Here is an 18,157-nt window from a genome sequence, read left to right as displayed (position 1 = left end):
GAGCTTTGGGCTGATCTGTCACCAATATGCTGATGACACTCAGCTCATTCTGTTGATGGAGGGGGGAGCTGCCGCCGCCCCTGCAGCTCTACAGCATTGCTTGGAGGCGGTTGCTGGTTGGTTGCAGCAGAGCAGGTTAAAACTTAATCCATCAAAGACGGAGGTCCTCTGGCTGGGCCGGGGGGAGAGACCAAGGGAATTCCAGCCGCCTATATTGGAGGGGGTCGCTTTGGCCCCGGCATCCTCCGTTCACAGCCTGGGGGTCCACCTGGATTCGTTTCTTTCAATGGAGGCCCAGGTGGCCCATACAACCCGGGTTGCGTTTTTCCATCTTCGCCAGGCCCAGCGGTTGGCTCCCTTCCTCTCCAACACAGACCTAGCCACCGTGATCCATGCAACGGTCACCTCCAGGTTAGACTATTGTAACTCGGCGATTTCCGCAGGTCCTGTAAGACTAAGTTGTTCCACCGGGCCTTTGGAGAGACCAGCCGCTGAGTGTGCCCCCTTTATTCCTTTCTGCTATATAGGGGCCCTTAACATCACCGGGACCCACTGTCTTCCCCCCCCTCTTCTCTTCTCTTCTCTTCTCTTCTCTTCTCTTCTCTTCTCTTCTCTGGGAGGGTTTAGGTTTTAAGTAAGGGTTTCGTGGGATGCCTGTACTAAGAAATAACTGCTGTTTTAAATGGGATTTTATAGTGATGGAGCGTAGATGTTAATTATAATTTTGATTCACTCCTCTAGCTAATATATTATGATGTTTTATGTATGATGTTTTATGATGTACACCGCCCAGAGCCCCTTCGGGATGGGGCGGTATTGTAGGGAGGTGAATAACCCATGAACCCAAGTATAGAACCATAGAAGGGAAGCGCCAGGCATGCCGGTGCCGGGCAATGGCCTCTCCGGGTGCACAATATGCTCCCTAACCCCGGCTTCTCTATGAGTCACGGGTCATGAACTGCCTGACTCACGGTCACCAGGTGTCCCATACAAAGGGACAAAGGGGCTCCTGCCCTCAGGTGAAGATTAGGCCCAGACACGGATGCTTCCTCCCGCGACGTAGCAGCCCGGCTGAGATCATGCATCACATGATGATCTCCCGCTCTCCCGCTCTTACGACCTCCCGTTCTCTCCGCCTGCCTCGACCCCTTTACACGCGCCCGATTTGAAACCCTAATAAAAGGTGTGAGGGGCGAGCGCACGGCAGAGTTGCCAGGATCACGGGATCCCAGCGCTTCCTGCCTCTGGCTCTCTCACCAGATAGAAATCTCCAGCGTCTCGTCTCTTCATTGGGGCCTACCGTGGGTATGACTACAAGCTGGTGCCGAAACCCGGGAATCCTCGAACCTCCGCCCGTGACTTACCGTCAGCCTGGGAAAAGGAGCTTCTTCGGGTAACCATCGTCTGCTGGATCGGCGCATCCAGGGACCCACCCCTCGGTGTACCGACCATCCGGCTGGATGTCCGGCGCATCCAGGGATTCGCTGTTCCTAGGACACTCTCTTGTCTGACGTAACCACCAGTAAAGCATGGGCAGCTTGGTGCTAAAGCCGCGACTTTTGACAAGCACGTTAGCGTAAGACTGAAAAGCGCTTTTAAGCGCAAAGCCAGCGAGCAGGGATCTCCGTATTAAGAGAGAGGGGAGCTCGCGCTGAATTGGTTGAGGAGATTGATAGGGAATGTCCATGGTACCCAGAAAGGGGGACGATTCAATCTTAAGGACTGGGAAAACATCGAGAGCACTCTGCACAGAGAGCCTCGGCGCCGATGTGCGGCTGTAAGCTACTGGACTGATGGAGACAGTGTTATGTCAATACCATCCAGCCTGCAGGTGGTCCATGGTGTCTTTGCCATGGATCTCCCTCCTTTGGATCTTTCACCTACAATTTCAAGCCTGGAACTTTCTCTATCCACTAAGCAGGACGCCTGTGTCCTCCTCCCGTTTCAAACTCTCCCGCAGGTTTCGTGCTCACCAGCGGCCCTGCCGCCTCACCTCCTTCTATACCTCCAGCCTCTCTGCTCCGCCTTCCCCTCTCTTCGTTTCTGAAGCCACCGCACCTCCGTCAATGCCACGTAATGGCGCGGGTTTCAAAACTCTAGCAGAGCGTATTACCCACGATCTGCAGAGGAAGGAAACCCTGACAGAAGACGATGCCGATCTCCTCGCCGTCTACCCAGCCCACTACACTGACCACATGGGGGAGGACGGCGCCGTCCAGCGAGTCGTTGAGTATCGTCCCATAGGCTATAACGTTCTCACTGAGCTCCGCAAGGCAATACAGGACGTGGGGATCACCAGCCCCTACAGTGTGCCAGAGGCAAGTATGCTGGAAGCAGTCATCGCTGGAATCGCGTAATGGTTCCGGGAGGACTTTGGAAAACCACTTTTCACGTATGCTCTTTGAACCCTGCGCAATATGTTGATATTTGGGAAAGCGGAATGCAGCCAGCAATGGCATAAGCAGAGGGGCAGCCTCTGGCGGCGCCTATCTCACGGGTCAGCAAGCAGCTCTATGGCTCGCGAAGGCTTACGCCCTTCCGGCAGCAGTAGATCGTTCCTGCCGGAGGCCACCCACATTAAGGAGTTGCTCTCTGGACTGCGCCCTACAAGGCGTTTGTAAAGTGAGTGCCAGCTGCTGGACAGCCAACCCAGAGCTTTTCCAGCGTTCGGCCAGAAGCCTCCAGGAGCCTTACGCTGAATTCCCTGAACAGGCTCCAGGGAGGCCCTGCACGTAGAGACAAGTTGACAACCTTGACGCAGCCCAATTAACGAAGCTCCTCATGCGCCTCGCCATGAAGAGAACGCCTCCGCTTGAGTGCAGCAGAGGGCGATCCACGCGGGCTTAAGGGGGAAGAACTCCGAGACTGGCCGACATGCTTAAGGCTTTGCCAGGATATCGGGATCTTCCAGCCCATCAGGGGCCAGCCTCTACCAGCGCAGCACTCTCCACCACCCGGGGACAGCCCCAAGGCGAGTGCTTCAACTGCGTGGCAAGCGGGATTACACTTCCAGAGGGGATTGTGATGCCAAAGGGTCGCCCGGTGGGGGGGGCTTACAACCCCGATGGAGGGGGGTTCTCCCCTGGGAGATGAAGGCCCCCAGGAAAGCCCCGGACCAAATGCCCCCGATGCCGGGAGGGCTTTCACTGGAGGAGCAAGTGCCCGTCGGGAAACTCTTACCCGGGCCTCTCCCCAGCCCAGGACCAAGGAGGAGAATACTAAGGCCCGAACCCAAACCACCTCCTCCCAGCGGTATCTCTCTCTCTTGCACCCAGCCTCTTTCCCTCAAGTTCCCCCATGAGATCCTCGTTGCTCTGACCCAGTACAGCGATCCCATCCCCCCAGAGGCCGTCGGGTTAATTTTGCCCAAAGCCTCCGCCGCTGAGCAGGGACTGTTTGTCGTTCCGGGAGTCATTGGGAAGCTCTACCACACCAAGGAGGCCCGTTCACATTCAGGTGTGTGGACAAACATCCCACAGGGAGTTGCTCCAAGCGGAACCAGCTGCGCTTAAGACAGCTGGATCCCTCCTGCTCCCACACGCTGCCTGCCGGGCTGATTCCAGTAAAGGGCCACGAGCTCCAAATATCGCCATCGAGGGCACAGCCCGGCACCACCGATGGCAGCGGTGGAGATGCCCATCGGTAGCTCCCGCCCGTTACCTGGAGCTCACTATAGAAGGGGTGTCCATTCAAGGGACTTTGTGGACACTGGCGCCCGGCTAATGTAACCGTCATCAGAGCAGCCGGTGTAGCTCTGATCCAGTGGCCCGCACCCGAGGCTTGCCAGTCTGCATTTGGGGGTGTGGGGGAAGCAGACCAGCGAAGACGGAGCACGCCGTAACCAGGCCACACCACAGATCTGCAGCCCAGGGCCTCGAGTGGCAGCTCACGAGTCCGCTTCCCATCGCTTTTTTGGATACATCCACGTTAATCCTATGGGGAAGGGATCTCATGAGTCAAGTAAAGACGACTTTCTCCTAGTCTGGGATGGATAAAATCCCACTCCGCCATGGCCGCTACCCAGAAGAAGAGACAGATAACAAGCTGAAAGCCGCGCTTGAGGATCCCCTACCCCCCAGCTCTGGACTGTGTTTCACTACTCTCCACCCCAGAGCCCTCGGGCTCTGGAACACCCTCTTTCTCTCTCACTTTGTCCTATTTTTTCAACCAGCAAAGGCGGGGAGGGGCCGAATTGGCTGACTGGCCCTCCCTGGGTTAAAATCTGGGCCTCCACATCCTGGTACACCGCCAAAGCGCTGCCAGGGACAGGCCCCAGAGATTAAGGGGAGGAGCCGCCGCCATCTGCACCTACTCACAACCCGTTTTGCGTTGTGGTCACCCGGGTGCATGGTGCTCTTATTCAGCGCCTGGGCAAACGCTCTACCAATACCATGTTAAAAGGCCAGGGCGCTTTAGCCGTGCCCGCCTCCTTTAAGGAGTGGTTTTGACGTGGCGGCATTTCCCCAAGATACTCAAATTCGGGTCCAAAAAATTCTGAGCGAGCATGTCTGCCTCAACCCCTGCTGTATCACGCGGTAAGTATGATTTCCCCAGGGTGGAACCTCCCGGGTCCTTTGTCCCAAAGACCAACTCCCAAATGTGGAAGTTGTTTTGCAATTCTGACGGCGCGCATCCCCTACCGCTTTCCTAAAGCGATGCTCTCCGAAGTCATACCTTTGTCCTACCGAAATTAGCCATATATATGCCATGTACCCACGGAAACTCCCTGACTTCCGGCTGTCCACTCGCCTTCCTCTCTTTGGGGGCTTTCGGTTCCATCAGCTCTGAAGCGCATCCTGATGGCGTCCTTTGGAAAGCCAACTCTCCATAGGGAGTTGTCTGCCGCTTCGGTACCCCCTGTCCCACTATACTGTCCAAACAAACTAAAGAAGGGGGCCAGGTGTGGCCTCCACTTCGGCCTGCCCCCCTGCCAGAATTGAAAGCAGAATTGAAATTCCAGAACAATTGGAGACCTGCTCTTAGGCCCACTTCCACCTGAGCCAAGAACCAAAGCTTGGCAGGGCCCGGCCCCTCACTTAATAGGCAGCCTGGGGAAGGGGTATGGCTTCAATCCCTCTCCCTACAGGTCCCCAGTGGGATGTAAAGCAAAAGCTTCGCCATGTCAATCAGCCAACCCATGGAATGGCACCTAGAAGGAAACTCAACCCGATCCCAGAGATGGGCCGGATCCTCCCTGGAAGATCCGGTCCCTGCGGCCCCGAATGGGAACCGCCGCCGACGCACCAAGAACGGCTTGACGGGGGACCCAGGATGACTTGGGGAGACGTCAGGAGCATAGCGACCGGCCAGGCTCGGAGAGCTGCTGCAGCCCAGCGAAGGCTGCTTGAGACACTCGAGGGTCTCTGCGCTGCCATCTTTGCAATCATCACTTTTGCAAACTCCGCCAGTCACCATCATCTGCGCAGCGTACTTGCTGCCTCTTTGCCGGGGTGACGTTCGGGTTCACCCCCCCTTTTGGAGATCAAACCAAGTCAGCATCTGGGAGGCGGGTTAAACGCTGCCGCTGCCAACTTTATCTCTTCAAACCCCTTCTGCCTGGGCCAGTTATCTCCGAGGTGGGAAGCTTGCTGGAAGTTCCTGCCTACTCCCCTGTCTGCAAAGCCCTGGAGATTTCCTGGAAGAGTCTGGCCTGAGCCTCCTTTCGTGGAACGCATACCGTCCATCCGGTATTCCATGAGTTGCTTTCAGATTTGGGGACCCGTTGTTAAACCACTCCGCGCCGCCCGCTCTCTCTCTCATCACCCAAAGCCGTCGCCAACCACCAGGTCCAACACTTGCGCCCGCATTGCTGATGTGGCGGGACAGGAAACTGGCCCGAGCCCAGTCACCGGCTCGGCCAACTGGAACTGCACACATGTTGAGGACATTCCCCCCATATATGGGAACATCCTCCTCCCTAAAGGCTGGTTCTGGACTTGCGGGGAGAGAACCTTCAACTACATCCCCGCTCGCCTCTCCGCCGGTACTCTTTGCTGCCTTAGCCGCCTTACCATCGTCCTGCCCCAGGCTCCACCCTGGGAGTCCAAACGCCGTCGCCGCCCCGCTCTTTCCCTCGACCCTTCCTGCCAGAGCGACGCAGTTACCCTTTCCGAAGCCAAGTACGTCTCCCTCGCAACCTCCCTGGTGGGAGTCCCAGGACTCGCCACCTTTAATGCTAAGACTATTGGCCGGCTGGCCTGTGCCCTTGCGAAGTCCATTAATTCCACCTCCACCGCTCTGGATGCTCTGGCCTCCGAGCAACAAGAACTTCGTCAAGCGACCTTAGATAATCGTGCCGCTATTGATTACTTGTTGTTACTGCATCACCAAGGTTGTGAAAATGTACACAATATGTGTTGTTTTAATCTCTCTGATAATTCTCATTTGATTCATATGAAAGTGCGTGAGTTACAGGATGTTGTATCTAATCTGAAATATGATGTATTACCTCACTGGTGGTCAGCCCTTTGGAGCTGGCTGCCAGGGGGATGGTTAATTACTATTGTACAGTTCTTCATTGGTTTGATTGTATGCCTTGTTGTCGTGTCTTGTCTTGTTCAGTAATGTATCTGCTTTTGCTTGCGGCATTTGTAAGAAACCTTATGACTTTCCCCTAAGCGCGAAAGCCGGGTCCTCATGCTGCACAAACAACTCAACCAGCAGAGCAAGTCCCTGGGGAGACCGGCATCCCCCTAAATTGCCCCAACTAATTGCGACACCTTCACAAAATATAAAGAAGCGAGGAGATGTAGGGGTGATCCCACCCGGACCCAGCAGAACCGTGGGAAGGAGCGCCAAGGCATGCCGGTCGCGGCTACTGCCTTCGAGGGCACACACGCTCCCCCAACCCCCGCTCCCCCATGAGTCACGGGTCATGAACTGCCTGACTCGCGGTCACCAGGTGTCCCATACAAAGGCACAAAGAGGCTTCTGCCCTCAGGTGAAGATTAGGCCAAGACACGGATGCTTCCTCCCGCACGAAGCAGCCCGATGAGACAATGCATCACATGATGATCTCCAGCTCTCAGCTCTCTCCGACCGCCTCCCGTTCTCCCGCCTGCCCGACCCCTTTACACGCCCCCGTTGAAACCCTAATAAAAGGTGTGAGGGGCGAGCGCACGGCAGAGTTGCCAGGATCACGGGATCCCGCGCTTCCTGCCTCTGGTTCTCTCCACCAGATGAAATCTCCGCGTCTCGTCTCTTCATTGGGGCCTTGTGGGTACGACTACACGGTATATTAAGTTAAATAAATAAATAAATAAATAAATAAATAAATAAATAAATAAATAAATGCATACATACATACATACATACTATAATATAATATAATATAATAATAATAATAACTCAGTTATAAAAGGGTTAACTGTTCATATGTAAACAGGTTGCTGAAGTCACTGTTTATGACCTGATCTATTGATTAGCTACTGATCTGTCAGATTGCCATTGATTACATGTTAGTGAGCACGTATATCTCCTTCGAGGATGGGGCAGGATATAAATCCAAAAATAAATTAAAATAAAGTTAACTCTGTTTCTTTGTTTGAGCAGACATGACACCAGAGAGGAGAGATGAGGTAGAAAAATCATGTGAGACAGCAGATAGGTAGCAAGATGTAACCAAACATACAGTAATGTAGATGTCTAACAGGAAAGAAAGATTTCTTATTTTTTCTCCAAGTAACCCTCCCTTATAATTAGTAAACTCATTTATAAAAAGCAACCAGGAATCTGTCTCTTCTGTTCTACTCCGTTAATACATATATATACTCAACAAAATTCTGAATGCTGTCTGAATGAACTTTCCTTTCATGGTTTTCAGATACTGGATTATGGAATTTCCTGCAGAATTTAATCTGGACCTTGGCTTGGTTCGTCTGACTGAAGAGTTTCAAGAATTAGCTAACCATCTGGGTTATGAAGAACATATTCACCTTATTGACATCTCTAGCATGTAAGAATAATAATCTGTTAGGTGCCAAAGGTGAATTATTCAGCACTGAAATAATATTTGATAATATTCAAGGAGCAAACAAAATATTGGTTGTCTCAGTCTTGGTTGTCCCACATCACACCATTGCCACTTAAAGGATTCCTTTGTAAAGTACTTTATACCCCCTTCTATTCTGCTTCTGGCTGTTTTAAAGCAGGAGAAAATATATAGACCACAGGCAGGAAACATCCATCACTTCCATATGAACTCACCTTAAACTTTCCTTTTAGAGGAGGAGGGGCCATGACAGTGTGGTAGAAAGCACACTTTATATACAGGTGGTTGCAGGATCAATCCCTGGCAGAGCCAGATGTGCATTTTTTTGAAGGGGGCAAAAGAACAAGATGTTGCCCCCCCCCCAAATCTGGCCCTGATCCCCAGCATTTCTAGTTGAAAGAGTCTCAAATAGCAAATGTTGAGAGTGGCCTTTCCTTGCCAGAGATTGCAGAGCTGACTCATGTCTAAGCTAATGCTAAGCTAGATGGACCAATTGTCTGATATCAGGCAAGTTCATATGTTCATATAACTGCAAGCTGTACCACGAGACTGTCTCTCCTTCATTTACTTGCAAACATGAGCAAAACAAAGAAAATTATGGTGATGCTGTTCTGCAGCACAATTTAAGTAGGAGTGTGCCACGGACTCATGTCTTGACTCAAAAGTTCCATAAACTGATTTAGAACTTTTTCAAACTTCATAATCATGTGATGGATCAATCCACCTATTTCTTTGTCCTTCAGTAGGCCTTTTTGCAGTGTTTAATGATTTTACACATTAGAAAACAAAATTTGTTTACTGAATTTATAGTCCACCTTTCTCACTGAAACTCAAAACAGATTATACAGTGTAGGTTGATAACAAAGAAACTTTTAATTAGTGGTGTGTAGGTTGATACAAACAATATGAGATATCAAATGAGCACTGTACTGGGACTAGGATTACTAAAATCTGAGTGAACATATCATACTAGGCATGCCTTATAGAGTGGATAGAATGAAGAAAAATGGTATTGCATCTATAGAAAATAATGAAACAACAACAAGGTGATATGTGCAACAAACTGGTAAAATATCTTATATGTACTGCCCCTTTCCTTTTAGAAAGCACTTTTCTGAATTATTCTATTATAGTATAGCCCTATTGTCTTTATCAGGTATGACAGGCTGGCCTAGAAATTATTTCATGGCAATCTTTAGGAAGAACATACCCCTTCAAATTAGGTAGGTCCTCACCTTAACCTCATCTTGTCTATTTCACATCTTTATTATGTGCCTTGGCAATATCTTAGCAAGATTCTAGCTCTTGTTCCACTGTTGTATCCCTGGGCATCAAGGGCTGACAACAGCCCCTTTATTCTCTTTTACAGTCCCTCTTATGATTGGATGAGAAGAGTCACACAAAGGAAAAAAATCTCCAAGAAGGGAAAAGCTTGCCTGCTGTTTGATCACCTGGAACCCATTGAGCTTGCTGAGCACCTCACTTTTTTGGAGCATAAATCTTTTAGAAGGATATCTGTAAGAAATCTACAATGTCATATGTCACTTTGGTTATGTGACCAGTACTGCTTGACTTTGCTGATTCATGAGAGATTCCATTAAATGCTATGGGAAGATTTGGGACTGGTTCCCTCATTCACTTGTTGCCTTGCTTATTTTCCCATATGAATCACTGACCTTTTCTGCACAAGTCACATAGAACGTTTCCAGAATGTTTTCCCCTCTTTACCACCATGTTTGTCTGCATTCATCTCCTCCAAAATGTTTCATAGCTGCCATGAAGGTTTTTTTATATTTATTTTTTGCTTATTACTTGAAACAATGCTTTGTTGTTTCATTTCTTCAATTCTGTGTAGCTCTGTTTAATTGATGCTTTGTTGATTCAACAAAAACAGCAAAAGAAAAAGGAAAACCATAATGGTGAAAATAGAGGCAAGGGGGAAAGGAGTGAGATGAGGGATTTGAAAAAATGGTGCCAAGGAGGAAGTTGGGTGATGGCACAGAGGTGTGTAAAACAGTCAGTGGGAAAGATAAACCATTTAAAGATGGCCACACTGTGAGGAAAGCTGGCTTGGGAACATTTCAGCAGAAAGAAATGTAAAAAGGGGTTATGAAAACGACTGAGACAAATACTGTGTAAGTGCCCCAGCGAGGGAAAATTTCCCACACAGTCCTGGATCACTTCCATAGGCAGATATGCCCCTCTCCCTGGATTGGAGTGCAAGTCTCTCTCTCTCTCTCTCTCTCTCTCTCTCTCTCTCTCTCTCACACACACACACACACACACACACACACACACACACACACAGATCTCACCTTATCTCTTCTGAGAGTTCCACAGAAATCTGACTTACTAATCACATCAATACATTGATATAGAAAAATAGCATTCTGATCTTTTATCAAATCTTTTCTAACTTAAAAGCGATCATAATCTAGATAAGTGACTGGCTATTGATGAGGTAATCAAATAAGTCCATCTAAAAAGATATCTGATATGTATTTACCTTTTCTAGAGCAAGATTAGAAGACCAAATGCAATAAATCTAATGTTTTAGTAATTGTTCAATTAGTTGTCAAAGATAGAAGAAAGATCTTATGCGATCAGATTGAACTATAGATGAACCTGAACTCGCAATTACAGGAAAACATGCATGATCTTCAAGAATACTTGTAATGTAATCAAAGTACTACTACAGTTCGTTCATTGGGGAATTAGCTCTCAGGGCACTGTTTTCTTGTCCAAGTAGAAGGTGGTCTACAAAGTAACATGAAGCTTTTGATGAGGGTGGGAGATAATAACATTCAAGGGGTGGTGAGATTTGTGAAAGGAGGAGCCAGGAACAGATGCTCAACATCATTTAGCACCCCCATTTAGATTTGTTCATTTCACAATCCTCACGTTTTGAAAAAGAAAAAAAGATTGCTGACTGAAGGTTTGACAAGCACAGTGGACCACACAAAGATATACAATTGCTGGAGTTAAGTGTTTTTGTGAAATAAGAATTGTAAATAACTTTGTACTTTTAATATAAAATGTCAGGTTAGATTCAGAATAGTGCAAGTGAACCTCTGCTCAAGCATTTAGGGTTTTTTTCTTCTGTTGTTTGCAGCCTTTGCACTCCATGAAGCCACTTCTGAAGTGTGTTTAGAGGGTAGCCATGTTGGTTTACAGTAGAACAGCTAGATTCGAATCCAGTAGCACCTTAGAGACTCACAAGATTTTCAGGGCATGAGATTTCAAAAGTCAAAATTTCATTCTTCAGATACCAAGTCCTTCCTGGAAGGCACAATATATGGTACAGTAGGCTGCTAGTAGATGTGGTAAGTGGTAGAAATTAGTAAAAAGGTCCCCAAATTCATGTAAGCAAAAGAACCTTCCATTTATATGGGAAGACCTGTGAATCCCAGGCATTAAAATCTAATCAATAAAGCAACTCTACTTGAGTGTTAGCCACAGTTGCAGGTTTAAATTAAATCAACTAAATATATGCAAAGATGGTGTACAGTGATAACTTTTAAATCAGATTTCCTAAGAAATTGGACCTTGTCAGAAGATGTTAGTCTGGCATGTTTATGTGATCTGGGAAAACCCAAACTATGAAACAATTTCCTTTGTCTAGTTTACAGATTATCAGAGCTATGTGATCCATGGTTGCCTGGAGAACAACCCAACTCTGGAAAGATCCATTGCTTTGTTTAATGGCATCTCTAAGTGGGTCCAGTTGATGATCCTCAGCAAACCAACCCCACAGCAAAGGGCAGAAGTAATCACCAAGTTCATTAATGTTGCACAGGTAATTCTGATCTTGCAGCTAGTTTTGGTATAATAGAATGAAATACAGTGAAGTGCTGGCCACAGACATGGTATAAAAAGAGAATTCAGATACTGACAGTCACATTAATTTTTTATTGCTTATTTTATTTGTGGAAAATGTAATTTTCAAAACAATCAGCCCAATTCCCAATACAATAATAAGCATCAATAATAAAAACTATAGCTAGCAATATAATTGAGTCAGCTGGGCTGGGAGACAGACCTCAGGATAGGACTGGTGGCCAGATGGTTGCTGAATGAGGAAAGTCGGTTTGCCTGGGGTGATTGCTGACTCCACCTTGTGCTGTTGCTGTTGAGAGGCAGGGTCTGTGAGCCTTTGACCAGCAAGAGAAAACAAGAGAAAGGGTCCTTTATTCATATGTGGTGTGGATGTAAGAAAGTCAGACATTTTTGGTTTGATATTTATTAAAGAAAAGTATTTTGGCATATGATTTCATATTGAGACCAGAGATATTTCTGTTAAATATGTTGGATTCTAGTATTAGTAAGAGGAATGAGAAATTGGTACTGTATATGATTTCAGCGGTAAGGGTTTTAGTAGTGAAGAATTGGAAATCTGAGGAAATCCCTTCAACAGAAGATCAGATAAGTAAAATGATGGAATATGCAGCAATAGATAAACTGTCCAAGTTAATGAAATACAAGAATTGGGATAACTTTCTAGAAGATTAGGTAAATTAGATTAAAAGCAGAAAATATCTTCAACATCTGTCAACATGTCTACAGCACTAATGGAGACGTAGTAGTGTGTTTAAGAGTAGTTACACATAGCTAATAAATAACTAAAAGTAAAGAAGGATAGTATAGAGGATTAAATAATTATTTAACTTTGTAACTTAGAGATGAAAACATGATGAAAACAAGTTTAAGTTCTAGCAGAAAGTTGATAGTAGTATTATGAAAGGAATTGTAGATTCCTGATATTTGTAGGGGATAAATCATCAGGAAATTGAAATTGTATAGAATTTTATTCTTTTGAATTCTGTGACCATGGTTTATTATTATGATGTTTATTAATTTGTTTATTTGTGGAAACTAATAAAGATTATTATAAAAAAACATGATTGGAAAAGGTTGGGAATCCATGCCCTATAAGGAGATTCCTAGAGAGCTGGGCATGTTTAGTCTGGAGAAGATAAAGTTAAGGGGTGACATGACTGCCGTATTTAAATATTTGAAGGGATGTCATGTTCGAGAGGAAGCAAGTTTGTTTTCTGCTGCTCCAGAGACTAGGACAAGGAGTAATGGATTCAAACTACAAGAAAAGAGATTCTACCTAAACATTAGGAAGAACTTCCTAATGGTAAGGGCTATCCAACAGTGGGATATGCTGCTTCAGAGGGTGGGGGAGTCTCCTTTGGAGGTTTTTAAACAGTCTGTATGACCATCTGTTGGGAATGCTTTGATTGCGTGTTCTGGCATGGCAGGGGGTTGGACTAGATGGCAGTGGCGTGGGGGGAGGAATGGTGCCTGGGGCAAAATGGTGCTCCCCCCCATGTACCTTAGTTCAGCCAGCTGAAAAAGCAGCCTGGCTGGGCCACCAGATAAACTAAGGTAATTTGGGGGCGGGGTGGAGGACCCTGCCCCCCTACTTACCTTAGTTCAGTTGGCTGCAAAGAGCAGCTGGCTGAAAAAGCAGCCTGACTGGGCCCCTGGCAGAACTAAAGTAAATTAGGGGGCACAGGTGCGGGGAGGGTGAGCCCCACACCCTACCCCCACACCACACTTACCTTAGTTCAGCTGGCTGCAAAGAGCAGCCAGCTGAAAAAGCAGCCTGACTGGGCCACCACCCAGCCCTGCAGCCCGGCCCTGCTAGGGTGCTCCAGGACACAGGGCCTGGCTGGTGGGGCGGGGCTGGGCAGGGGCACCCAGCAGTAGCCTCCACCAGACATGGCCTGGCGAGGCCGGCCGGCAATGGCTTCTGCCATGCCTGGCAAGGGGGAAGGGAGAGTGGTGGGGGTGATTTTCTGCCCTCGTGACCCCAAAGAGCAGCCAGCTAAACTAAGATAAGTGGGGGCGGGGCCCCATGGAGGGGCAGGGGGTGGGGGGCAGCCTGGAGTTCAGCTGGCTGAAAACAGCAGCCAGATGAACTAAGTGGAGGGTGAGGGAGCATGGGGGAGTGGGGCCCCACAGGGGGGCAGCCTGAAGCAGCCTGAAATTCAGTCTATTCATTCATAACTTTATTTATATTATTTATATTTTATATATTATACATATTTGAAATACCTTTTATCAATTCCATATTCTTAAAAACCATCAGCCCTTCAGTGTTTATTCCCAACGTAAGCCTAAGAGCCAACATCCACCAGTCTATGCCTAGTGACTAGCCCAGGGGTAGGGAACCTGCGGCTCTCCAGATGTTCAGGAACTACAATTCCCATCAGCCCCTGTCAGCATGGCCAATTGGCCATGCTGGCAGAAGGCTTGATAAGCATGTGTGGCATGCTGGCGAACATCTGATGAGAGCTCCTGGGATTCCCTAATTTATCTGCCTGGGATTTAACTAGCCCCTTTCGATCACCAGAGAAATATACTAATCTCCTATAAGTGGCTATTCCAAAGCTAGCTCTTGGTGTACATGAGTAACATACCATGTAAGTCTCTGACTCTAAACAAGCATTCATATATCTGATTTTCCTACAGAAACTTCTGCATCTCCAAAACTTCAATACACTAATGGCAGTTGTAGGAGGACTAAGCCACAGCTCAATTTCACGTCTCAAAGAAACTCATTTCCACCTTTCCTCAGAGGTTACAAAGGTATTGAAGAAACAATGAACTTCTGCTTATTCAAATGTATACAAAAAAGAAATGTAATTTTTTTAAAAAAAAAGATATTTTCCACTGGAGTGAAAGAACCTGAAAACAAAGTCTTCATATGAAATTGCTTCATGTCATTGCTTTATCTAATGCACTACTGTCTAATTTCCTGCTCCCTTGAGCTTCCAAGGCCCTCAAATCAGGAATCCCTCAGCCTGGGCTCACACGATGTGGACACATTGTATGAAATCTACTTGCATGACTTCCCCAGTTTCATGACCACCACCACCACCCCCCAGGGTGACCAGGGCCTTTGAAATGTTGCCCCTCAAGTTTCTTCCCACTCAACAGACCTAAATTTATTTTTTAGGCCACTACTGTCTACTAGCAACATCACTCCAAGGTCTCAGGCATGTACCGGTATGAGGCTTTCACTATTGGACACTGGCCAAATAAATGATGTTTCCATGTATCCAGTATGCTTCCCTGAGTTCTAAGCATTTAATACTGAACAAAGCAGTGCTAAGAATTCTTTAGCTGAGTCTTACTTCTTCTGTGCCTTGTTTGCAGGATTGGAATGAAATGACTGAACTAGTCTCCTCCAATGGAAACTACTGCAGCTACCGCAAAGCTTTTGCTGATTGTGTTGGCTTCAAAATCCCAATCTTAGGAGTCCATTTGAAGGACTTGATTGCTGTTCATGTCATCTTTCCAGACTGGACTAATGAAAGCAAAGTCAACATTGTGAAAATGCAGCAGCTTTCAGTCACATTGAATGAGCTGGTTTCCCTACAGACAGCCTCTCATCATCTTGAGCCAAACATGGATTTAATTAACCTGCTAACAGTAAGTTTCAGGGAAATTGGGTTTGGAAGCCTATCTTCTCATTTTCCATTCTCCATTCAGATCAAGAAGGTGGTGTGGAGCCTAGAATAATTCAACAGGACTGCAAATTAGGCTTTCCGGGGAATAAAATAACAGGAAACCCAGGGGATGTCAGCAGTATCCCAACATGCACCCAGAAGTGATTTCAGTACATTTGAGAGGATACTGTGAAGTGAGACCCTCTGGCATTTGGGCAAAATTCTATGGTAAAACAATAGCATTCCCAGCATTCCTGGCAATTCATAGATGTCACTTTCAGGCTCATGGTGAGTGACGTCAGTATGTCACTGGCAATGTTAGCCCATTGCTGGCAAAAGTACCCACTGTGAGTAAGTCCCCCTACTGATTGCTAGGCCCCACCTAGCAACCCCACTGCAAATTGAACAGGTTGAAGGGTTTTTGAAAAAAACAAAAATAACTAGAAACATGCAAAAATTATATGGCATAAAAATGTTAGAAACAAATTTAGTTCAGAATTATAGAAAGTTTTTTTTTCATAACAAAACATGTTTTCAAAGATCAGATGTTTATTGCCAAATGTTTATGGGAAATTTTTAGTAGGGCAGATTTTCATGAATTGAGAGGCAGGATGAGAGTCCTGCCTTGTGGGCAAGAATGCTGGAAGGGAAAGGAGCAAGTGAAAAGTTGCCTTTCTGAAAGCAAGAGTTCCTTCAAGCTCAAGCCATCACTGTTCCAGCAAGACAGAAACATGATAGAAGACAGAAACAAGACAATTACCAATGTGGATGAACAGAGAACTCCATTATGAGTTATGAAAGAAAAAAAATTGTTCAAGACATGGACAGAAGGACATACCCCTGAAGAAGAATATCTGAGGGTTGCAAAGCACTGAAGGTCAGCTATCAGAGAGGCCAAAGCTCAAGTGAGCTGAGGCTAGCCAGGAAGGCTTCCTACAACAAGAAAAGTTTATTCAGATGTGTGAGGAGCAAACACAATATAGAAGAGGCAATAGGCCCGCTGTTGGGTAAAAGCAGAGAAACTTTAACAGAGGACAGAGTAAAAGCAGAAAGGTTTATTTTGCCTCGGTTTTTCCCCCTAAAAAAGAGAACAGGCTCATCTAGAGATGGTAGTAGGCAAGACATGGTGTCCAGGATGCTGGTTGACATGGACAGAGAGGTTGTTGAGAAGCACCTGACTGCATTGGATGCGTACAAATCCCCTGGGCCAGATGCTGTGCACCAGAGAGTGCTCAAAGAAGAGATTGCCGAGCCTTTGTCTATATTCAAGACTTTGTCCATACTCAAGACTTCTTAGAAGGAGGGAGATGTGCCACAAGACTGGAGGAGGGCTAATGTTATTCCAATCTTAAAAAATAGAGGGCAGACCCAGGAAACTACAGGCCTGTCAGTCTGATCGCTGCCCCAGGGAAGCTATTGGAGCAAATTTTAAAGGGGTCAGTTTGAGAGCATCTGAAGGACAACTTTGTGATCCAGGGAAGTCAGCTCTGATTTGTCCCCAACAGGTCCTGCCAGACCAACCTCAATTCCTTCTTTAATAGAGTGACAAGCTTACTGAATCGAGGAACTGTTGTTGGTGTTGCTTACCTGAATTTCAGTAAAGCTTTTGACAGGGTCCCCATGATGTTCTGATTGATAAACTGGAGGCCTTTGGATTGAACTCTAGGATAGTTAGATGGATAGGGAACTGGTTGGAGAGTGGTTGTCACTGACATTTCATCTGATTGGAGGGAGGTGTCCTGTAGGGTGTCACAGGGCTGGGTTCTGGGTCTGGTACTTTTCTGTGTTTTTATAAATGATCTGGATGAGGGAACGGAGAGACTACTCATTAAATTTGCAGATTTACATCAAATTGGGAGGAGCAGCAAATGCACTGGAAGATAGAGATAGAAGTCAGTGAGATCGGAATATACTGGAAGAATGGGTAGATGTCAACAAGATGCAGTTCAACAATGATAAATGTGAAGTTTTACATATGGATAACAAAAATGAGAAACAGGCAGACTGGATTAGGATTCCCTTTGAATAGCTGTGTGTAAACTGGAACTTGGACTGTTGGTGGACTGTAAGCTCAATATGAGCATCCAGTTTGATGCAGAGGCAAAAAGGCTAATGTGATCTTGGGATGTATCAACAGGGGCATAACATCTAAATTGCAAAATGTCACTATTCGGCTGTACAATGCATTAGTCAGGCAGCTCCTGGAGTACTGTGTGAAATTCTAGGGGTCTTACATCAGCAAAGATGTGGACATAATGGAACAGGTGCAGAATGTGGACAGAATGGATCAGGGTTGGGCTAGATGGCCTGTGTGGTCCCTTCCAATTATAGGATTCTATGACTCTGTAGTCCCCAACAGCAACCCTCCAGGTCTAATCAATAAAGAATGGTTTAAACCACCCAAGCATAACCCTCGATACCTATTTTGATCTTTAAATATCTCAACAAGATGGCAGGTTTCACAGTATCAGACTGCAGAAACCTAGAAAGAGCTCTTGTCCACTGTCAGAGATCATCAACTAAAGGGCCACTGATGAATTGCATCAGTTAATTGAGACTGACATGCTACATCTTTTTTCTCCAACCAGATTAATTTTCTTCACCTCTGTTCACCCAGACAGGAGTGCAGGAGTTCCTTGCCTATCTGGTATTGCACAGCATTAATTAAGGAACAGGGGATCTTGCCCTGGCATCTCAGGGTGGGACT

General features: G+C 46.7%; 1 protein-coding gene across 3 annotated transcripts in view; it reads left to right on the top strand.

Moving 5' to 3' along the window:
• The window catches only part of RASGRP3 (RAS guanyl releasing protein 3), a 77,181-nt gene that overhangs the window by 36,730 nt on the left and 22,294 nt on the right, over positions 1–18,157 (top strand). For all 3 annotated transcript variants that reach the window (XM_048484093.1, XM_048484074.1, XM_048484083.1), the window contains exons 5-9: positions 7,823–7,954; positions 9,360–9,507; positions 11,613–11,786; positions 14,471–14,587; positions 15,158–15,433. In XM_048484093.1, the coding sequence (XP_048340050.1) occupies positions 7,823–7,954; positions 9,360–9,507; positions 11,613–11,786; positions 14,471–14,587; positions 15,158–15,433 (847 nt within the window). The remainder of the gene's footprint in view (positions 1–7,822; positions 7,955–9,359; positions 9,508–11,612; positions 11,787–14,470; positions 14,588–15,157; positions 15,434–18,157) is intronic.

Source organism: Sphaerodactylus townsendi, linkage group LG01 (assembly GCF_021028975.2).
Source record: "Sphaerodactylus townsendi isolate TG3544 linkage group LG01, MPM_Stown_v2.3, whole genome shotgun sequence".
In the NCBI taxonomy this organism is placed as follows: Eukaryota; Metazoa; Chordata; class Lepidosauria; order Squamata; family Sphaerodactylidae; genus Sphaerodactylus; species Sphaerodactylus townsendi.
Note: the sequence above shows the minus strand (reverse complement) of the source record. Positions and strands in the feature narration are given on the sequence as shown.